A 25,000-nucleotide genomic window follows, 5' to 3' on the forward strand; every position below is an offset into this window, starting at 1 on the left:
GGTGTCAAAGGCCTTCTGAAGGTCCAGCATGACCATGCCGCAGTATTTGCCCGCGTCCACCTCATGTTTGATGTGCTCGCTCACATAGAGAAGGCATGTGTCAGTGGAGTGGTTAGTTCTGAAGTCACATAGAGAAGGCATGTGTCAGTGGAGTGGTTAGTTCTGAAGTCACATAGAGAAGGCATGTGTCAGTGGAGTGGTTAGTTCTGAAGTCACATAGAGAAGGCATGTGTCAGTGGAGTGGTTAGTTCTGAAGCCGGATTGGAATTTGTATATGAGTTTATTAGTGGCAAGGTAACTATCCACCTGTTCATAAACTATTTTCTCCATTACTTTGGAAATGGAGCTGAGAATAGAAACAGGTCGGTAGTTGCCAGGTTCCAATTTGCTTCCTTTTTTAAAGAGGGGAGTTACTCTTGCTATCTTGAAATCTTTTGGTACTTGGCCTTGTGTAATTGAGAGGTTTATTATGTGCGTGATGATCGGGGCAATGATGGAGGCAGAGTCCCTGAGGAATCTGGAGGGAATATTGTCAAGGCCGGTGGCCTTGTTAGGGTGGAGCGCGCTCAATTTTTTTAAACACCTCATCAGCTGTGACCATTTCTAATTTGAAATGGTTGTTGGATACTTTTATGTGCTTTAATGTGTTCTACACCAAAGCGACCAGAGTGGTGGGACAGCTTGTTGACTAGAGTTGTGGCTATGTAAGTCTGCTAGCTCCCTCCATTTTGTGTGCAATGAGGGAGTCACCCTCCTTGATGCTGATTTATTTAGAGAATGTACTTTAAAAGTTATCTGAGGTTTCTTTGATGAGAACATAACTAAAATGGTCTTTAGAAGGGAGGGGCTCCCCTCAAAGAGACATCAATCCCCCCAAAAGAAGGGGGGGGGGGGTAATAAAGATGACGTAGATGATGGCCACGTGATCACGTGACGCGGAAGTAGACTGCGGCGTCTTTTGTTCCCATCAATCAAAGCGGACTTGGACGGAGAGAATCAGGAAGTGAGTGAATATTGCATTTATTTACTGTGTAAATGTGACAAGTTACATTTTGTGGAGTCTCCTGACTCCTGTGCGCTCTTACATGACACAACTGTGACGTCCTGGCAATGTTTGTAAAGTTTGTGTGTCGCCGCATTGTTTATCCAGTGTTAGCTTGACGAGGCGACGTTAGCTTCGTTGTCCTGTGCAATGTTCACCTCATAAAAGAGGACAAAGAACATTGAATTGTCTTTCTAAACTTTAAACCGAGCGTCTTTTATGTGGCGGCTCGTCGTGGAGAAGTGAGGGAATTGGCGGCTGTTAGCTTGTTAGCTGAGATGCGAGCGAACAAAGAAAGAGTCGTCAAGCTAGCGGCGACACGCTGGAAGCTTTCTTACATTTCACGACTTTTACTCTTTGAATGTTGCTTATTCTGCTCTTTCATCTTGTTTATTCTGCTCTTTCAGCTCTGTCAAAACGTCTCCATGCTTGTCCGTGAAAGAGACGAGGACAAAGTCAACTTTAGTTGAAGTAAAAGTTCCAACTCTAATGGACACTTTTTTAATAATCTGCATTTGAGTTTTCACCAGATGTTTTCTTACATTGCCTAAATCATCAACTCTTTCATCAAATTGATCACATTGCCTAAATCAGTCTTTTTCAACCACTGTGCCGCGGCACACTAGTGAGATACAGTCTGGTGTGCCGTGGGAGATGATCTCATTTCACCTATTTGGGTTAAAAATATGTTTTGCAAAGCAGTAATTATAGTCTGCAAATGATGTGTTGTTGTTGAGTGTCGGTGCTGTCTAGAGCTAACCGTGTAATACTCTTCCATATCAGTAGGTGGCAGCAGGTAGCTAATTGCTTTGTAGATGTGGGAAACAGCGGAAGGCAGTGTGCAGGTAAAAAGGTGTCTAATGCTTAAACTAAATATAAACATAAGGTGAGTGCCCCTAAGAAAAGGCATTGAAGCTGAGGGAAGGCTATGCAGAACGAAACTAAAACTGAACTGGCTTCAAAGTAAACAAAAACAGAATGCTGGACGACAGCAAAGACTTACTGTGGAGCAAAGACAAAGTACATCCGAACATGACGTGACAATCAACAATGTCCCCACAAAGAAGGATAAAAACAAGTGAAATATTCTTGATTGCTAAAACAAAGTAGATGCTGGTAGGACTGCAACTAACGATTAATTTGATAATCGATTAATCTGTCGATTATTACTTCGATTAATCGATTAATAATCGGCTAAAAGAGACAAACTACATTTCTATCCTTTCCAGTATTTTATTGAAAAAAAACCAGCATACTGGCACCATACTTATTTTGATTATTGTTTCTCAGCTGTTTGTACATGTTGCAGTTTATAAATAAAGGTTTATTTAAAAAAAAAAAAAATATATATATATATATATTTTTTTTTTTTAAAAAGCCTCTGCGCATGCACATGGCATAGATCCAACGAATCGATGACTAAATTAATCGGCAACTATTATTATAATCTATTTTAATCGATTAGTTGTTGCAGCCCTAGATGCGGGAAATATCGCTCAAAGGAAGACATGAAACTGCTACAGGAAAATACCAAAAATAAGAGAAAAAGCCACCAACATAAAACACTACACACAGGAAAACAGCAAAAAAGTCCAAATAAGTCAGGGTGTGATGTGACAGGTGGTGACAGTACACCTACTTTGAGACAAGAGCTATAGTGATGCATGCTTGGTTATGCTTTAAAGTCATATCCAACAATTGCCACAACCACTTTTTACTTGTCAACTGAGTTTCATTTTTTAACATTTCTGCATTTTTTCAACGCAAAAAATGTGCCTTGGCTGAAAAAAGGTTGAAAAACACTTACCTAAATCATGGGCTCTTTCATCAAAGTAGCCAATACGCCAGGGCGAGGAAAGTTTAAAGCAAACTTTCAGCAACATTTAGTGTCAATTTAAGTGAAATGTTCACACTTCCAATGAAGAGTCAAAACTGTGGACATTAAAGGATGTAACGATACCAACATGTCACGGTATTAAGGCCACAGCAACATAATATTGTGGATTACTAGTAAAAATGCCATCGTGTTGAAAATGAAGTGGCAGAAATGTTTAGGATAAGCACACTAAATATGTGTTTGAATCATATTTATAACTACTAACATGTATTTAAGTGCAACTACTTCCACTGTTACATGACAATATTTATTTAAAAAATTTTTTTTTTTTAAAAGGTAGAATTTGTCTGTAAAAGGACAATGTAAACATCCGGTGTCAAAAGTGGAAAACAATGTTAAACTTCCTCTGCTGTGGACATTTTTTCAACATCTTTTTGGAAAATGCTGATTGTCAGAATAGTTAACAAGGTCACTTTCGATAATAAATGGATGTTTAACTTAGCTGGCTTCAAATATCTTTTCCGGGTGATGGTGTATGAAGACTCTTAGTGTCCACCGCCAGCTTTCCCTTCATGCACCGCCCCGTGGAAAGGCTCCATACAAAAGTGGAATGCTTTATTTTGCAGTACGCAGACTTTATTACCTCCATCATAGATGTTGTTCTGTTAGCAACATCACTCCAAAATATATGGATTGATTTGATGACATTTCCAGGACTTGTGCAAAAATAGCTCTTATCTGCTACAGACACTTCTTCTGCATTGTGGGAGATGTAGTTTATATGCATTGTGGGAGATGTAGTTTATATGCAAAAGTGCCAAAAACACTATACACCAAGTTTTTGTTTGACACTTTCACACACTTATTGTGAGGATTTTCAAAGCGCAATACCCCGGTATCTACAATTCTGTTACATCCCTACAATACTGTTACATCCCTACAATACTGTTACATCCCTACAATACTGTTACATCCCTACAATTCTGTTACATCCCTACAATACTGTTACATTCCTACAATTCTGTTACATCCCTACAATTCTGTTACATCCTGACAATACTGTTACATCCCTACAATACTGTTACATCCTGACAATACTGTTACATCCCTACAATACTGTTACATCCTGACAATACTGTTACATTCCTACAATTCTGTTACATCCCGACAATACTGTTACATCCCTACAATACTGTTACATCCCGACAATACTGTTACATCCCGACAATACTGTTACATTCCTACAATTCTGTTACATCCCGACAATACTGTTACATCCCTACAATACTGTTACATCCCGACAATACTGTTACATCCCTACAATACTGTTACATCCTGACAATACTGTTACATCCCTACAATACTGTTACATCCTGACAATACTGTTACATTCCTACAATTCTGTTACATCCCGACAATACTGTTACATCCCTACAATACTGTTACATCCCTACAATACTGTTACATCCCGACAATACTGTTACATCCCGACAATACTGTTACATCCCTACAATACTGTTACATCCCTACAATACTGTTACATCCCTACAATACTGTTACATCCTGACAATACTGTTACATCCCTACAATTCTGTTACATCCCGACAATACTGTTACATCCCTACAATTCTGTTACATCCCGACAATACTGTTACATCCCTACAATTCTGTTAGAGCCCGACAATACTGTTACATCCCTACAATTCTGTTACATCCCTACAATTCTGTTACATCCCGACAATACTGTTACATCCGTACAATACTGTTACATCCCTACAATTCTGTTACATCCCGACAATACTGTTACATCCGTACAATACTGTTACATCCGTACAATACTGTTACATCCCTACAATTCTGTTACATCCCTACAATACTGTTACATCCCTACAATACTGTTACATCCCTACAATACTGTTACATCCCGACAATATTGTTACATCCCTACAATTCTGTTACATCCCTACAATACTGTTACATCCCTACAATACTGTTACATCCTGACAATACTGTTACATCCCTACAATACTGTTACATCCCTACAATACTGTTACATCCCGACAATATTGTTACATCCCTACAATTCTGTTACATCCCTACAATACTGTTACATCCCTACAATACTGTTACATCCTGACAATACTGTTACATCCCTACAATTCTGTTACATCCCTACAATTCTGTTACATCCCTACAATACTTTTACATCCGTACAATACTGTTACATCCCTACAATTATGTTACATCCCTACAATACTGTTACATCCCTACAATACTGTTACATCCCTACAATACTGTTACATCCGTACAATACTGTTACATCCCTACAATTCTGTTAAATCCCTACAATACTGTTACATCCCTACAATACTGTTACATCCGTACAATTCTGTTACATCCTGACAATACTGTTACATCAAGACAACACTGTTACATCCCTACAATTCTGTTACATCCCTACAATTCTGTTACATCCTGACAATACTGTTACATCCCTACAATTCTGTTACATCCCTACAATTCTGTTACATCCCAACAATACTGTTACACCCCTAAAATTCTGTTACACCCCTACAATACTGTTACATCCCGACAATACTGTTACATCCAGACAATACTGTTACATCCAGACAAAACTGTTACATCCAGACAATACTGTTACATCCCGACAATACTGTTACACCCCGACAATACTGTTACACCCCGACAACACTGTTACACCCCGACAACACTGTTACACCCCGACAACACTGTTACATTCCGACAATACTGTTACATCAAAGTCGGAATGTGTCGGGTAAGACGAGGATGGTTTGGTGTGATCCTAATATGCAGACCACAGCGGGAGGCAGGGTGCAGGTAAAAAGGTATGTAATGCTTAAACCAAAAATGAACAACAGGGAAAGAAAAAGGCTATGGCTATGCAAAACGAAAGTAAAACTGAACTGGCTACAAAGTAAACAGAAACAAAATGCTGGACGACAGCAAAAACTTACGACGTCCACAAAAACACCAACAAACTCAAAATAAGGCACGACGACCTGGTGGAGTTTCATTTTTTAACGTTTTCTGTTGGTGGTGTGCCTCTGTATTTTTTAATGGAAAAAATGTGCCTTGCCTCCAAAAAGGTTGAGAACCCTGGTGTACACTACCCAATACGCCATGTTTCCCCACAGACAGCCAGGGAAAATGCCACGCAAGAAGGTGACGGACGTTTCAGGAAATGGAGGGATGAAGAGAAAGAGGGCGAGCGGCAAAAAAAAGGAGAGAGAGTTTAGCAGCGACGATGAGTTTGACTACGACGAGCAGGAGAACAACAAGAAGCCGGGCAAGACCTCCACCAAGTCCTCTCTGCAGCCCATCACTGTGGCCGACGACGTCAAGGAGAAAATTGTCAGTCTGCTTGCATTCCTCGTTTCCTGCCAGCTCTCTTCATTGTCTCTTCTCTCCACAGAAACTGGAATGCCCTAAGGTCAAAGGTCAACTGGTCATATTTGGAGCGACAAACTGGGATTTGAATGGAAGGAAAGAAGTGCCAAAACAACAAGGTAAAATACCCCAGAGCTGAACAATGAAAAGATAGGACACAATATATATCAGTTGATATCAATAGTTACTGATACTTTGATGACCCGTGGAGAAGAACGAGAAGATAATATCGAGAGAAGCCAGGTGGGGTGATTAGACCCAGGACACGGGGAGGAGCTGGGGAGAGGGAAGTCTCTGCTTAGGCTGCTGCCCCCGTGACCACACCTCGGATAAGGGGAAGAAAATGGATGGATGGAAAATAAGGACCGCTAGAAACATATATTATATGTAAACTTATTTATTTCAAATGTAACCTTCCTCACTTCATAGCAGAATGGGGGAAAACGTCAACACAAGCGTGGAGAACACGTAAACAATGTAAACAACATATTAAACAATGTAAACAACATATTAAAGTCACATGCAACACGTAAACAATGTAAACAACATATTAAAGTCACATGGAACACTTAAACAATGTAAACAACATATTAAAGGCCTACTGAAATGAATTTTTTTTATTTAAACGGGAATAGCAGATCCATTCTATGTGTCATACTTGATCATTTCGCGATATTGCCATATTTTTGCTGAAAGGATTTAGTAGAGAAAATCGACGATAAAGTTGGCAACTTTTGCTCGCTGATAAAAAAAAGCCTTGCCTGTAGCGGAAGTAGCGTGACGTCACAGGAGCTAGTATTCCTCACAATTCCCCGTTGTTTACAATGGAGCGAGAGAGATTCGGACCGAGAAAGTGACGATTACCCCATTAATTTGAGCGAGGATGAAAGATTCGTGGATGAGGAACGTTAGAGTGAAGAACTAGAGGCAGTGCAGGACGTATCTTTTTTCGCTCTGACCGTAACTTAGGTACAAGCTGGCTCATTGGATTCCACACTCTCCTTTTTCTATTGTGGATCACGGATTTGTATTTTAAACCACCTCGGATACTATATCCTCTTGAAAATGAGAGTCGAGAACGCGAAATGGACATTCACAGTGACTGAACATGTAAATACACAATTAATAATATTCAGCTTTACGAAGCTAAAAAAATAGAAGCTAACCTAGCAACGTAGCTAACGTGATAGCATAGCAGTCTCAAATGCAGATAGAAACTAAATTAAAAAAAACCCTGACTGGATGGATAGACAGAAGATCAAAAATACTATTAAACCATGAACATGTAAATACACGATTGATAATATTCAGCTTTTCGAAGCTAAAAAAATAGAAGCTAACCTAGCTACGTAGCCAACGTGATAGCAGTCTCAAATGCAGATAGAAACTAAATTAAAAAAAAACCTGACTGGATGGATAGACAGAAGATCAAAAATACTATTAAACCATGAACATGTAAATACACGATTAATAATATTCAGCTTGGCGAAGCTAAAAAAACAGAAGCTAACTTAGATGCGGCGGCGGGCTTACTCACCGTAGTGCGTCTGCTATCCTGCTCAAAACACGACACAACCGCCTGGTGTTGGTGTTGCTGTAGTCCGCCGCTCCACCGATCGCACCTACAACTTTCTTCTTTGCAGCCTCCATTGTCCATTGAACAAATTGCAAAAGATTCACCAACACACATGTCCAGAATACTGTGGAATTTTGTCGAAGAAAACAGAGCTTTTTGAATTGGGTCCAAACACTTCCCTTGCCCTCGTGACGTCACGCGCATACGTCATCATACCGCGACGTTTTCAAGCGGAAGTTTCCTGGGAAGTTTAAAATGTCACTTTATAAGTTAACCCGGCCGTATTGGCATGTGTTGCAATGTTAAGATTTCATCATTAATATATAAACTATCAGACTGCGTGGTCGCTAGTAGTGGCTTTCAGTAGGCCTTTAAAGTCACATGCAACACTTAAACAATGTAAACAACATATTAAAGGCCTACTGAAATGAATTTTTTTTATTTAAACGGGGATAGCAGATCTATTCTATGTGTCATACTTGATCATTTCGCGATATTGCCATATTTTTGCTGAAAGGATTTAGTATAGAACAACGACGATAAAGATTGCAACTTTTGGTATCTGATAAAAAAAAGGCTTGCCCCTACCGGAAGTAGCGTGACGTAGTCAGTTGAACATATACGCAAAGTTCCCTATTGTTTACAATGATGGCCGCATGAAGTGAGAGAGATTCGGACCGAGAAAGCGACAATTTCCCCATTAATTTGAGCGAGGATGAAAGATTTGTGGATGAGTAAAGTGCAAGTGAAGGACTAGTGGGGAGTTGAAGCTATTCAGATAGGGAAGATGCTGTGAGAGCCGGGGGTGACCTGATATTCAGCTGGGAATGACTACAACAGTAAATAAACACAAGACATATATATACTCTATTAGCCACAACACAACCAGGCTTATATTTAATATGCCACAAATTAATCCTGCATAAAAACACCTGCGTGTTTGTTATGCTAGCTCCTAGCTCCTCTGCTAGCTCCTAGCTCCATAGAACACGCCAATACAATTCAAACACCTGATCAACACACACAATCACTCAGCCCAAAAGACCGTTCACCTAACCCAAGGTTCATAAAGCTTATATATTTTTAAAAAGTTACGTACGTGACGCGCACATACGGTCAAGCTATCAAATGTTTAGCAGCCATCAAGTCTTTTATTGGGCGCCAAACAATCATCCATGCCACACCCACTTCAAGTCCACTACTTTGTACCTGATATTCAGCTGGGAATGACTACAACAGTAAATAAACACAAGACATATATATACTCTATTAGCCACAACACAACCAGGCTTATATTTAATATGCCACAAATTAATCCTGCATAAAAACACCTGCGTGTTTGTTATGCTAGCTCCTAGCTCCTAGCTCCTAGCTCCATAGAACACGCCAATACAATTCAAACACCTGATCAACACACACAATCACTCAGCCCAAAAGACCGTTCACCTAACCCAAGGTTCATAAAGCTTATATATTTAAAAAAAGTTACGTATGTACGCAAAAAAAAGTTGCGCACATACGGTCAAGCGATCAAATGTTTAGTAGCCAAAGCTGCATACTCACAGTAGCACGTCTGCGTCTTTGTCATCCAAATCAAAGTAATCCTGTTAAGAGTCTGTGTTGTCCCAGTTCTCTACAGGCGTCTGTGTATCGAAGTCAAAAGTCCTCCTGGTTAGAGTCTCTGTTATCCGAGTTCTTCCATCTTGACTGCATCTTTCGGGAATGTAAACAAAGAAGCGCCGGCTGTGTACTGTTGTTGCTGACTACGTTCGAAAAATACGTCCATTTCGCACCGACAACTTTCTTCTTTGCTTGCTCAGCTTCCTTCTCCATAATGCAATGAACATGATTGAAACAGATTCACGAACACAGATGTCCAGAATACTGTGGAATTATGAAATGAAAACAGAGCTTTTTCGTATTGGCTTCAATGTGGAAGGCATACCCGTGTTCCCCGGGCTACGTCACGCGCATACGTCATCCTCAGAGGCGTTTCGAACCGGAAGTTTAGCGGCAAATTTAAAATGTCACTTTATAAGTTAACCCGGCCGTATTGGCATGTGTTATAATGTTAAGATTTCATCATTGATATATAAACTATCAGACTGCGTGGTCGGTAGTAGTGGCTTTCAGTAGGCCTTTAAAGTCACATGCAACACTTAAACAATGTAAACAACATATTAAAGTCACATGCAATACTTAAACAATGTAAACAACATATTAAAGTCACATGCAACACTTAATACGCTTTTAAAATGAAGGTGCAAAAATAAAGAATATGTAAGAAATGCTTCATAAAATGTAAACAGAGAAACCTGAGAAGAAGTATTTTCTACAGGTTTAGTGGCAGGAAGTTACAGCTGTGCTCTAAAGGGTGTGCATGGCTAAGGTGGTGTGGTATTAGCGGTGTTGGTTGCATCATTTACACACCACATTGGTATGACTACGGTCTCTTTGAAAATATTCCATACTGTCCAGGGGACTTTTCCTCTTTTATCCACAATTTCTTCATTTTGACTTTCTCCTCTCACTCCATGCAAAGAATCAACCGTGAGACAACAAGATGGCACAACCAAACCTGATAGTTGATACTGTTACCTGATTGGCTGTTAGCGTGTCACGCCCACTGATCACTTCCTGCGTTGCTCAGTTACCAGAGAGCGTTTGTTCATGCAACCAACCTTGCTTCCATACTTCACCTTTCTCTCCACAAAGAAGTAAACAAAATATTGAACGTTTTATCAAACACATTTTATATAGCTGTTTTAATGTCCTGATTTATCCATAGAACATAATTCAGCTCAATAATTTGATAAGGTTGCACGATATACGATTATAAATGATATACATTTGACTGACTTTAATTTATCGCCATATGGTGAAAATGCGTGTTAAAGACACACTCAGCATCAAGGGTTGGAATTGGGGGTTAAATCACCAAAAATGACTCCCGGGCGCGAACACCGCTGCTGCCCACTGCTCCCCTCACCTCCCAGGGGGTGATCAAGGGTGATGGGTCAAATGCAGAGAATAATTTTGCCACACCTAGTGTGTGTGTGACAATCATTGCTACTTTCACTTTAACGGCGTGGCGAAGTTGGGAGAGTGGCCGTGCCAGCAATCTGAGGGTTCCTGGTTCAATCCCCACCTTCTACCATCCTAGTCACGTCCGTTGTGTCCTTGAGCAAGACACTTCACCCTTGCTCCTGATGGGCCTGGTTAGCGCCGTGCATGGCAGCTCCCGCCATCTGTGTCTGTGTGTCTGTGTGTGTGTGTGTGTGTGTGTGTGTGTGTGTGTGTGTGTGTGTGTGTGTGTGTGTGTGTGTGTGTGTGTGTGTGTGTGTGTGTGTGTGTGTGTGAGTGTGTGTGAGTGTGTGTGAGTGCGTGTGAGTGCGTGAGTGCGTGCGTGCGTGCGTGCGTGGAAATAGTGTCAAAGCGCTTTGAGTTCCTTAAAAAGGTAGAAAAGCGCTATACAAGTACAACTAGGGATGTCCAATAATGGCTTTTTGCCGATATTCCAATATTGTCCAACTCTTTAATTACCGATACCGATATCAACCGATACCGATATCAACCTATATATGCAGACGTGGAATTAACACATTATTATGCCTAATTTGGACAACCATGTATGGTGAAGATAAGGTACTTTTAAAAAAATAATAATAAAATAAGATAACTAAATTAAAAACATTTTCTTGAATAAAAAAGAAAGTAAAACAATATAAAAACAGTTACATAGAAACTAGTAATGAATGAAAATGAGTCAAATGAAGTGTTAAAGGTTAGTACTATTAGTGGAGCAGCAGCACACACAATCATGTGTGCTTACGGACTGTATCCCTTGCAGACTGTATTGATATATATTGATATATAATGTAGGAAGCAGAATATTAATAACAGAAAGAAACAACCCTTTTGTGTGAATGAGTGTAAATGGGGGAGGGAGGTTTTTTGGGTTGGTGCACTAATTGTAAGTGTATCTTGTGTTTTTTATGTTGATTTAATTAAAAAAAAAAAAAAAAAAAGCTGATGCAGATAATAAAAAAACCGATACGATAATTTCCGATATTACATTTTAACGCATTTATCGGCCGATAATATCGGCCTACATCCCTAAGTACAACCCATTTAACATTAACAAATTGCAACAAATGTGTCCTCGCTAGTGAGCGCGACTAACGTGCCTCCACAGTGCAAAGCCGCTTCTAAGTCACTAATCCTCGCCTTCATGGCAGTAGATGAACTGTCTTTTTGAAGTAGTGATATCACTGGAGGACGAGAAATAGGTAAACTTGCTACATTACACATGGTAGGAGGATACCGGGAGCGATGCTAACCGCTAAGCTAGAGCCCTTGAACGTTCATGGGTGGGCAGCTTGATACAAGTACCCACAGGAACAACACCAAGTATAGTGAAAGTATATGCTCAATACTACATTGATTAGATGTATATTTTTATCATCACAAACTTGTTTTTGTTATGGTTTACAAATTTAAGAGGTCTTTAAAGGCAAAACCACCTGCTCAGTGGCCTAGTGGTTAGAGTGCCCGCCCTGAGATGGGTAGGTCGTGAGTTCAAACCCCGGCCGAGTCATACCAAAGACTATAAAAATGGGAGCCATTACCTCCCTGCTTGGCACTCAGCATCAAGGCTTGGAATTGGGGGTTAAATCATCAAATGATTCCCGGGCGTGGCCACTGCTGCTGCTCACTGCTCCCCTCATATCCCAGGGGGTGATCAAGGGTGATGGGTCAAATGCAGAGAAAATTTTCATCGCAGCTAGTGTGTGTGTGTGTGTGTGTGTGTGTGTGTGTGTGTGTGTGTGTGTGTGTGTGACTATCATTGCTACTTGAACAAAGGATTTAAAATCGGAGGCAATAGTAGTTTTTGCTCATGTTTGCTTATTTTGCACTATTTGCCTTATTTTTGTACTCTCTACATCAGGGGTCAGCAACCTTTTTGAAAGCAAGAGCTACTTCTTGGGTAGTGATTAATGCGAAGGGCTACCAGTTTGATACACACTTCAATAAATTGCCAGAAATAGCCAATTTGCTCAATTTACCTTTAACTCTATGTTATTATTAATAATTAATTATATTTACACTCAATTGAACGGTTTAAAAGAGGAGAAAACATGAAAATAATGACAATTCAATTTTGAAACATAGTTTATCTTCAATTTCGACTCTTTAAAATTCAAAATTCAACCGAAAAAAAGAAGAGAAAAACTTAAAAAAAGAATTTATGGAACATCATTAGTAATTCTTCCTGATTAAGATTAATTTTAGAATTTTGATGACATGTTTTAAATAGGTTACAATCCAATCTGCACTTTGTTAGAATATATAACAAATTGGACCAAGCTATATTTCTAACAAAGACAAATCATTATTTCTTCTAGATTTTCCAAAACAAACATTTTAAAATAAATTCAAAAGACTTTGAAATAAGATTTAAATTTGATTCTACAGATTTTCTAGATTTGCCAGAATAATTTTTTTGAATTTTAATCATAATAAGTTTGAAGAAATATTTCACAAATATTCTTCGTCAAAAAAACAGAAGCTAAAATGAAGAATTAAATTAAAATGTATTTATTATTCTTTACAATAAATAAATAAAAAAATTTACTTGAACATTGATTTAAATTGTCAGGAAAGAAAAGGAAGGAATTTAAAAGGTAAAAAGGTATATGTGTTTAAAAATCCTAAAATCATTTTTAAGGTTGTATTTTTTCTCTAAAATTGTCTTTCTGAAAGTTATAAGAAGCAAAGTAAAAAAATTATTGAATTTATTTAAACAAGTGAAGACCAAGTCTTTAAAATATTTTCTTGGATTTTCAAATTCTATTTGAGTTTTGTCTCTCTTAGAATTAAAAATGTCGGGCAAAGCGAGACCAGCTTGCTAGTAAATAAATAACATTTAAAAAATAGAGGCAGCTCACTGGTAAGTGCTGCTATTTGAGCTATTTTTAGAACAGGCCGGCGGGCTACTCATCTGGGGCCGTACTTATCAAGCTTCTTAGAGTGCCATTTTACACTTAAGTCCTGAGAATTTGCGAAATGTAGTCCTACTCTCAAACTCAAGAATAAAAGCTTTTTATCAATGTTCTTAAGTCTAAGAATCACTCCTACTCTCCACGATATTTAAGAGACCTTCAGAGGTGTCTTAAGTGGTTAGGAGTTGCCAGCAGGGGATGGCACTGAGGCGAGAGAGACGTGCGCGAACGTTCAGGGAACGGAACAATGTTTTTTTTTTTTTTTGATGACGAGCAGCTGAGCAAACGGTATCGTTTAGACAGAGCGGATATTATTTTTGTCACAGATTTAATACTTTTCGATTCCTTGTTGATTTCTGCATGTGTCTGCAGTGGGCTATTATATATAGAGCCACCCACACCAGTTTCAAATTAGTTGCCTAATTAATGAATTGGAAAGAAAATGTTATGACAGTAGCGTATGTGTGTGGCCGTGAGGTGAGTGACGTCAGTGAGTGTGTGGGCGAGAGAAGAGAGGGAGCGGTAGCGTGAGTGCCGGCGGGGACTAGTTTGTTTTGTATTATTTTGTAGTTTATTGTCAAAATATACACTCCCATTGTCCACTTAAATATTTCCAAGATATTTCTTTATTCTCAGACAACGGATTCCCTTCCGTGATTGGTCATTTCTATGGACACAGAAATGACGTCACCTAAAATTGCGTTTACGGCACATAGTAATGTCGTAATTCAGCTCTGAGTGTGACACTTAAGATTCAGTCCTACACTTCGCTGAAAGTGTGAGTAAGACGCTTGATAACTAACTTTTAAGTGCAGCTTTCAGCGAAGAATTTATTTACTCTTAAGTCAACTCTTAGCAGACTTCTTAGGAGTCATTCTAAGAAGCTTGATAAGTACGGCCCCTGGTCCTTACGGGCTACCGCGTTGGTGACCCCTGATCTATAGTTTGTGTAATAAATGGAAAAAGGAAATGAAATTTGAAAATTAATATAACCTGATATGACACAATATGTTACTGCATACGTCAGCAGCCAAATTATGAGCCTTTGTAAGCCAATGATCATTTAATACAGTATATTGTGATATGTATGGTTCTCACCAGAGTGTATGCTTATATAGAGTGTAGGCCATATTGCCCTTCTCTTAACCATACCAACAATCATTCTTAGCGACACACCAAGTCTAATGACAACTAGTTTCTGCTTGTTAAACAGCTGCCGGTGTATTTCTCCAAAGGACCGCATCATCAGTAGCAACTAACGTGAGAAGAGAGCATGAAATGACACCACGAGGACGTTTAAGATTGAGTTAGTGCGTACAGTTGGTGCTGAATCAGTGCAATGATGGCGCCACTAATGTCCATTGATACGTATGCATATGGTGGACACCCCTCCCCCTGCTGTTTGCAGGCGCTCTATCCTCTTCTTTGGCACATAAATGTTCTTTGTTGTGATGGGGGGTGTTGCTTGTCACGTAGAGCAGCTGCTTAGACAAAGACTGTCTGAAGACTGCACCCCTTATGCGGGCTAATTACCATTTCTCACCTGAACATACAATAAACATGCACACCTACTTTTTTTAGGTTACCCTCACCAGCCACAGAGGAACCATAGCGTTTTTTTTTACATGTGATTATGTTTGTATTAGAGATGGGCGATATGGCTGAAAACTGTTTTATATCGGCCGATATCGATTGTTGTATTGTTATTAAATGCCCCCAAAGAACTGCTCACCCCCAAATCCTCCACACGACACCTCCGCTCCGGACAGGCTAACCTCCTCCAACCTCCAAGGACAACGCTCCGAACTATGGGAGACCGGGCTTTCTGCTCCGCTGCTCTCACTCTGTGGAACGCTCTCCCTGACCACCTGAGGGCACCACAGACTGTAGATGATTTTAAAAAAGGCTTAAAAACCTTTTTTTTAAAAAGAGCCTTTTTTTTTTAGATATGTGTGCTAGTTCTAGCTATTAGGCTGTTCTAGTTTTTATTTTTTTGACTATTTTACTTGTTGGGGGAAGCTATTTGTGGTTCTATCGTTTTTTTTTTTTTTTTTAATGCACTGTAGCACTTTGAGGTTGTTTGCTCAATGTAAAGTGCTTTTACAAATAAAATCTATTATTATTATTATTATTATTATACTTTTTTACCTATAAAAAATAAAAACCAGGAGAAAAATATATTACCCGGTAACTGTAAACATTATTATTTCACCTTCCTCTGATTATAATCCTCTCAGCTATCAAGGCAGAAAGGAAAGGAAATGTCAACACAAACATGGAAAACAATGTAAACAAAATAGTAAAATCACATTGAACACTTAACAATAGGCTCTTAAAATCATGAATATGTAAGAAATGTGTAAGAACATAGTGCAAAGTTTGAAAATGTAAACATAGAGAAACTTGAGAACTATTTTCTGCAGGTTTAGTGCCAGTAGCTAACAGCTGTGCTCTAAAGGGTGAGCACAGCTAAGGTGTTGTGGTGTTAGCGGTCTTGCCTTGCATCATTTATACACCACATTGGTCTGACTACGGTCCTTTTATTGTAAAATCCAAAAAGTGCCATACTGTCCAGGTGACTTTTCCTGTTTTAGCCACAATTCCTTCATTTTTACTTTCCCTTCTCACTCCATGCAAAGAATCAACCGTAAGACAACAAGATGGCGCAACCAAATTTGTTAGTTGATACTGTTACCTGATTGGCTGTTAGCGTGTCACTCCCACTGATGACTTCCTGCGTTGCTCAGTTACCAGAGAGCCTTTGTTCATGCAACCAACCTTGCTTCCATACTTCCTCTTGACCAAGAAGAAAGAAAAATAAACATTTTATGTTGATATTGTTTACATTTCTACTGCCATATATATAGATATTATTTTATTGCTCAGCCCTAGTTTGTACCCAAACCTGGCACAAGATGTGAGTGTTGTGGTGGCACTCAGACTTTTAAAAAAGTTTGATATTTTCATTTTTAGCTGTGATAAAGAAAAGTGAATTGTATGCTACAACTAAAATAAAGAAATGGTCCATCTTTCAAAGATGTTTAGCAAACATAATGAGGAGGGTAAGCTGGAAGGTGTTTGCAGGGAAATGATACCCCAAATGTCAATGCCGCGTTAAAAAAGTTGTTTCAAATGCCGGCCAACTAGATTTAATTGTGAAATCTTTTCTTGCAGTGGCTTTCCGCAACCTGGGCCAGAATTTGTGGGGTCCGCACCGCTACGGCTGTCTCAACGACGTTCTGGTCAGCAGTGTGATATCTGGTCCATGTGCGGCTCACAGTCTTCTCATCACCACCGAGGGCAAGCTGTGGAGCTGGGGTAAGTCACCAGGAAGTGATGATTTACCGTATGTTGATATTCTCACTTTCACTTTACTGGATCTTTGTATTCACTGTAAACACTAAAGAAAACACTGGGGCTGTAAACCACATTATAATTAGCGCTATTTTGAATTCTAATTTTATGTAAATTTTTTTAAACATTTGTTTATTGAATGTTTGACATATACAGTCCAGAAATACAATCAAACATGTCAACTGTTAGTTTCCCACCAAACAAGTAACCAACAAAAAATATACATACAAAAGCCAAAAGCAGTGAAGTTGTCAGGTTGTGTAAATGGTAAATAAAAAGAGAATACAACAAATCCTTTTCAACTTATATTCAATTGAATAGACTGCAAAGACAAGATATTTCATGTTCACACTGAGAAACTTCTTCTTTTTTTTTTTTACAAACAATCATGAACTTAGAATGTTACAAAAGTAGTCAGAGGGGCATTTTTTTACTAGTGTGTTACATGGCCTTTCCTTTTAACAACACTCAGTAAAGGTTTGGGAACTGAGGGGCCCCTTTTATGAAGTGGAATTCTTTCCCATTCTTGCTTGATGTACAGCTTAAGTTGTTCAACAGTCTCTCTTCTCATATTTTAGCCTTCACACATTTTCAATGTCGACTACAGGCAGGCCAGTCTAGTACCCACACTCTTTTACTATGAAGCCACGCTGTTATAACACCTGGCTTGGCATTGTCTTGCTGAAATAAGCAGGGGCGTCCATGATAACGTTGCTTGGATGGCAACATATGTTGCTCCAAAAGCTGTATGTACCTTTTAGCGTTAATGGTGCCTTCACAGATGTGTAAGTTACCCATGTCTTGGCCACTAATACACCCCCATACCATCACACATGCTGCCTTTTACACTTTCAACCTAGAACATGTCTTGACCACTAATACACCCCCATACCATCACACATGCTGCCTTCTACACTTTCACCCTAGAACATGTCTTGACCACTAATACACCCCCATACCATCACACATGCTGCCTACTACACTTTCACCCTAGAACATGTCTTGACCACTAATACACCCCCATACCATCACACATGCTGCCTACTACACTTTCACCCTAGAACATGTCTTGACCACTAATACACCCCCATACCATCACACATGCTGCCTCTTACACTTTCACCCTAGAACATGTCTTGACCACTAATACACCCCCATACCATCACACATGCTGCCTTTTACACTTTCAACCTAGAACATGTCTTGACCACTAATACACCCCCATACCATCACACATGCTGCCTTTTACACTTTCACCCTAGAACATGTCTTGACCACTAATACACCCCCATACCATCACACATGCTGCCTTCTACACTTTCACCCTAGAACATGTCTTGACCACTAATACACCCCCATACCATCACACATGCTGCCTACTACACTTTCACCCTAGAACATGTCTTGACCACTAATACACCCCCATACCATCACACATGCTGCCTCTTACACTTTCACCCTAGAACATGTCTTGACCACTAATACACCCCCATACCATCACACATGCTGCCTTCTACACTTTCACCCTAGAACATGTCTTGACCACTAATACACCCCCATACCATCACACATGCTGCCTACTACACTTTCACCCTAGAACATGTCTTGACCACTAATACACCCCCATACCATCACACATGCTGCCTTTTACACTTTCACCCTAGAACATGTCTTGACCACTAATACACCCCCATACCATCACACATGCTGCCTTCTACACTTTCACCCTAGAACATGTCTTGACCACTAATACACCCCCATACCATCACACATGCTGCCTTCTACACTTTCACCCTAGAACATGTCTTGACCACTAATACACCCCCATACCATCACACATGCTGCCTACTACACTTTCACCCTAGAACATGTCTTGACCACTAATACACCCCCATACCATCACACATGCTGCCTTTTACACTTTCACCCTAGAACATGTCTTGACCACTAATACACCCCCATACCATCACACATGCTGCCTTCTACACTTTCACCCTAGAACATGTCTTGACCACTAATACACCCCCATACCATCACACATGCTGCCTACTACACTTTCACCCTAGAACATGTCTTGACCACTAATACACCCCCATACCATCACACATGCTGCCTTTTACACTTTCACCCTAGAACATGTCTTGACCACTAATACACCCCCATACCATCACACATGCTGCCTTCTACACTTTCACCCTAGAACATGTCTTGACCACTAATACACCCCCATACCATCACACATGCTGCCTCTTACACTTTCACCCTAGAACATGTCTTGACCACTAATACACCCCCATACCATCACACATGCTGCCTTTTACACTTTCACCCTAGAACATGTCTTGACCACTAATACACCCCCATACCATCACACATGCTGCCTTCTACACTTTCACCCTAGAACATGTCTTGACCACTAATACACCCCCATACCATCACACATGCTGCCTACTACACTTTCACCCTAGAACATGTCTTGACCACTAATACACCCCCATACCATCACACATGCTGCCTTTTACACTTTCACCCTAGAACATGTCTTGACCACTAATACACCCCCATACCATCACACATGCTGCCTCTTACACTTTCACCCTAGAACATGTCTTGACCACTAATACACCCCCATACCATCACACATGCTGCCTTCTACACTTTCACCCTAGAACATGTCTTGACCACTAATACACCCCCATACCATCACACATGCTGCCTTCTACACTTTCACCCTAGAACATGTCTTGACCACTAATACACCCCCATACCATCACACATGCTGCCTACTACACTTTCACCCTAGAACATGTCTTGACCACTAATACACCCCCATACCATCACACATGCTGCCTTTTACACTTTCACCCTAGAACATGTCTTGACCACTAATACACCCCCATACCATCACACATGCTGCCTTCTACACTTTCACCCTAGAACATGTCTTGACCACTAATACACCCCCATACCATCACACATGCTGCCTACTACACTTTCACCCTAGAACATGTCTTGACCACTAATACACCCCCATACCATCACACATGCTGCCTTTTACACTTTCACCCTAGAACATGTCTTGACCACTAATACACCCCCATACCATCACACATGCTGCCTCTTACACTTTCACCCTAGAACATGTCTTGACCACTAATACACCCCCATACCATCACACATGCTGCCTTCTACACTTTCACCCTAGAACATGTCTTGACCACTAATACACCCCCATACCATCACACATGCTGCCTACTACACTTTCACCCTAGAACATGTCTTGACCACTAATACACCCTCATACCATCACACATGCTGCCTTCTACACTTTCACCCTAGAACATGTCTTGACCACTAATACACCCCCATACCATCACACATGCTGCCTACTACACTTTCACCCTAGAACATGTCTTGACCACTAATACACCCTCATACCATCACACATGCTGCCTTCTACACTTTCACCCTAGAACAGTCCAGATGGTTCTTTTCCTTTTTGGTCCAGAGGACACGACGTCCACAGTTTCCAAAAACTATTTGAAATGTGGACTCATCAGACCACAGAAGACTTTTCCACTTTGCATCAGTCCATCTTAGATGAGCTCAGGCCCAGCGAAGCGTTTCTGGGTGTTGTTGATAAATGGCTGTGCATAGTAAAGTTTTAACTTGCACTTACAGATGTAGCGACCAACTGTAGTTATTGACAGTGGTTTTCTGAAGTGTTCCTGAGCCCATGTGGTGATATCCTTTACACACTGATGTGGCTTTTTAATGCAGTACCGCCTGAGGGATCCAAGGTGTGTAATATCATGGCTTACCTGCAGTGATTTCTCCACATTCTCTGAACCCTTTGATGATATTACGGAGCGTAGATGGTGAAATCCCTAAATTCCTTGTTGAGAAATGTTGTTCTTCAACAATTTGCTCAGGCATTTGTTGACAAAGTGGTGACCCTCGCCCCGTCCTTGTTTGTGAATGACTGAGCATTTCATGGAATCTACTTTTATACCCAATCATGGCACCCACCTGTTCCCAATTAGCCTGTTCACCTGTGGGATGTTCCAAATAAGTCTTTGATGAGCATTCCTCAACTTTCTCACTCTTTTTTGCCACTTGTGCCAGCTTTTTTGAAACATGTTGCAGGCATCAAATTCCAAATGAGCGAATATTTGCAACAAATAAAGTTTTCCAGTTCCAACGTTCAATATCTTGTCTTTGCAGTCTATTCAATTGAATATAAGTTGAAAAGGATTTGTTGTATTCTCTTTTTATTTACCATTTACACAACGTGACAACTTGCTTTGTAAAATAGAATTAGAAAAACAAAAAACAAAACATGCATCAGTGAAATAAGTGCAGGCAAATATTGACATGAAGCCACAGACAAGTGCAGTCCTGTGTGTCCCCAACATGTTGCAGCTATACACAAAAGGTTCATCAATTGTCTACCTTTCAATCACTTTTTAATCAATGTTAAATTTAAGATGGGTCTCCTTTACATATTATAGGCAAGCAACCCATACTTATGTACATATTTAATATTTCTGTATTGTTAAACTGTTGTTGTGTGGGACATAGTGTATGCAAAATGTTTCATGTGGAAGTTGTATACAACCTGTGGAGTTTGATCTCACTATCATGGGTATGGCATTCATCACCTTCTGGAATGTATAAGCTAACATTTACAAGGATATAAGTAATTTTCCATACCAGTATTTATATATATATATATATTACAATTAGGGATGTGCCGATCGATGGGCCGCCAATTGGTATAAACGGATTTATTTATGTCTATTATTGCCGATCACAAACTCCAGTCCCTTTTGACATTGTTTATGTTTGGTTCCCCGGCTGACATGTGACTAGCAAATAGTGTCTCCTACAGTGCATACTCATTTTAAATAATAATCACCTCCACTACAACAACTAAACTGCATTTCTTACTTTTAAGTAGCGTTATCACTGGAAGATGAGGCTAAACATGTTACACACCAAGAGTAAGCCTGGATAAGGAATGCTAACCGCTAAGCTATCTTAAAACAAGAGAAGAATTGTAAAGAAGTGTAGATTGAAGCATATTACAGAAGAAAGTAAACAGTTAATAAGAAACGAGTAAGTAGATAAATAAGAGTTAGAAGATAACCACTGTTGGTATGTCACTACACCACATGTAGGTAGGAGGGGGATCCATCCATTAATTGGGGATTGTTGATACCAGAGACAAGAGTAATTAGGTATTTTTTTCCCCTCAAAATTATCAAAATAAAAAATATTTTAAAGGTTAAAAAAAACCCCAAAAGGAATTAAGTTAATTCAAATGGCCACAATAAAGGTTGTAATATTGGTTTTGAAGTTTAAATGATTGAATTGTTTGAAAGGTGTGGGAATATTTTTCCTGTTCAAATATCAGTCAGTATATTTTTGCAGGGTAATAAATTGTCTGATATGTGTGGTTTCACCGTGCAGGGTAATGAATTGTCTGATATGTGTGGTTTCACCGTGCAGGGTAATGAATTGTCTGATATGTGTGGTTTCACCGTGCAGGGTAATGAATTGTCTGATATGTGTGTGGTTTCACCGTGCAGGGTAATGAATTGTCTGATATGTGTGGTTTCACCGTGCAGGGTAATGAATTGTCTGATATGTGTGGTTTCACCGTGCAGGGTAATGAATTGTCTGATATGTGTGGTTTCACCGTGCAGGGTAATGAATTGTCTATGTGTGGTTTCACCGTGCAGGGTAATGAATTGTCTGATATGTGTGGTTTTACCGTGCAGGGTAATGAATTGTCTGATATGTGTGGTTTCACCGTGCAGGGTAATGAATTGTCTGATATGTGTGGTTTCACCGTGCAGGGTAATGAATTGTCTGATATGTGTGGTTTCACCGTGCAGGGTAATGAATTGTCTGATATGTGTGGTTTCACCGTGCAGGGTAATGAATTGTCTGATATGTGTGGTTTTACCGTGCAGGGTAATGAATTGTCTGATATGTGTGGTTTCACCGTGCAGGGTAATGAATTGTATGATATGTGTGGTTTCACCGTGCAGGGTAATGAATTGTCTATGTGTGGTTTCACCGTGCAGGGTAATGAATTGTCTGATATGTGTGGTTTTACCGTGCAGGGTAATGAATTGTCTGATATGTGTGGTTTCACCGTGCAGGGTAATGAATTGTCTGATATGTGTGGTTTCACCGTGCAGGGTAATGAATTGTCTGATATGTGTGGTTTCACCGTGCAGGGTAATGAATTGTCTATGTGTGGTTTCACCGTGCAGGGTAATGAATTGTCTGATATGTGTGGTTTCACCGTGCAGGGTAATGAATTGTCTGATATGTGTGGTTTCACCGTGCAGGGTAATGAATTGTCTGATATGTGTGGTTTCACCGTGCAGGGTAATGAATTGTCTGATATGTGTGGTTTCACCGTGCAGGGTAATGAATTGTCTGATATGTGTGGTTTCACCGTGCAGGGTAATGAATTGTCTGATATGTGTGGTTTCACCGTGCAGGGTAATGAATTGTCTGATATGTGTGGTTTCACCGTGCAGGGTAATGAATTGTCTGATATGTGTGTGGTTTCACCGTGCAGGGTAATGAATTGTCTGATATGTGTGGTTTCACCGTGCAGGGTAATGAATTGTCTGATATGTGTGGTTTCACCGTGCAGGGTAATGAATTGTCTGATATGTGTGGTTTCACCGTGCAGGGTAATGAATTGTCTGATATGTGTGGTTTCACCGTGCAGGGTAATGAATTGTCTGATATGTGTGTGGTTTCACCGTGCAGGGTAATGAATTGTCTGATATGTGTGTGGTTTCACCGTGCAGGGTAATGAATTGTCTGATATGTGTGTGGTTTCACCGTGCAGGGTAATGAATTGTCTGATAAGTGTGGTTTCACCGTGCAGGGTAATGAATTGTCTATGTGTGGTTTCACCGTGCAGGGTAATGAATTGTCTGATATGTGTGTGGTTTCACCGTGCAGGGTAATGAATTGTCTGATATGTGTGTGGTTTCACCGTGCAGGGTAATGAATTGTCTGATAAGTGTGGTTTCACCGTGCAGGGTAATGAATTGTCTATGTGTGGTTTCACCGTGCAGGTCGTAACGACAAAGGCCAGCTGGGCCATGGAGACACCAAACGTCTCGATGCTCCCAAGCTCATCGAGGGCCTGGCGGACCTCGTGATCGTCTCCGCAGCCTGCGGACGTAATCACACCATCGCACTCACGGGTACATTTGTCACCAACTGTGCATACCTTTTGTTGTATGGATCTTCAGTTACACATCATCATTTGAAGAACCATTTGTCTTTAGATGATGGTGCTGCTTACTCCTTTGGGGAAAACAAGCTGGGTCAGCTTGGGCAAGGCAGCCAGACTGATGCTGTCCTCAGCCCAGCTCCTGTAAGCACACACACACACACGCACGCACGCACGCACGCACGCACGCACGCACGCACGCACGCACGCACGCACGCACGCACGCACGCACGCACACACGCACACACACACACACACACACACACACACACACACTGCGCAGTCCACGCTCTAAAGTTGCTGTCTTGACTGTCCAGATTTGCTACAATGGCCAACCTTTGGTGAAAGCGTCGTGTGGTGCAGAGTTCAGCATGGTGGTGGACTGCAAAGGCAACCTTTACTCCTTCGGATGTCCTGAGTACGGTCAGCTGGGTAAGAAACTCTTCAGTCAAGTCTTAACTCCTGACAGGCTAAGGTGTGTGTCTCAGAC

General features: G+C 40.3%; 1 protein-coding gene across 2 annotated transcripts in view; it reads left to right on the plus strand.

The window, feature by feature from the left end:
* The first annotated feature begins 847 nt into the window (after positions 1-847).
* rcc2 (regulator of chromosome condensation 2) overlaps positions 848-25,000 on the plus strand; it is a 33,825-nt gene continuing 9,672 nt past the window's right edge. Inside the window, exons 1-8 of one of the 2 annotated variants that reach the window (XM_062052397.1) lie at positions 939-1,003; positions 1,450-1,513; positions 6,056-6,272; positions 6,334-6,427; positions 17,061-17,204; positions 24,350-24,481; positions 24,566-24,654; positions 24,828-24,942. In XM_062052397.1, coding sequence (XP_061908381.1) covers positions 6,069-6,272; positions 6,334-6,427; positions 17,061-17,204; positions 24,350-24,481; positions 24,566-24,654; positions 24,828-24,942 — 778 coding nt within the window. In that variant the 5' untranslated portion in view covers positions 939-1,003; positions 1,450-1,513; positions 6,056-6,068. Of the gene's footprint in view, positions 1,004-1,449; positions 1,514-6,055; positions 6,273-6,333; positions 6,428-17,060; positions 17,205-24,349; positions 24,482-24,565; positions 24,655-24,827; positions 24,943-25,000 lie in introns of both variants that reach the window. The other variant, XM_062052396.1, reaches the window with a different exon arrangement.

This window comes from Entelurus aequoreus, linkage group LG07, assembly GCF_033978785.1.
Source record: "Entelurus aequoreus isolate RoL-2023_Sb linkage group LG07, RoL_Eaeq_v1.1, whole genome shotgun sequence".
Lineage (NCBI taxonomy): Eukaryota > Metazoa > Chordata > Actinopteri > Syngnathiformes > Syngnathidae > Entelurus > Entelurus aequoreus.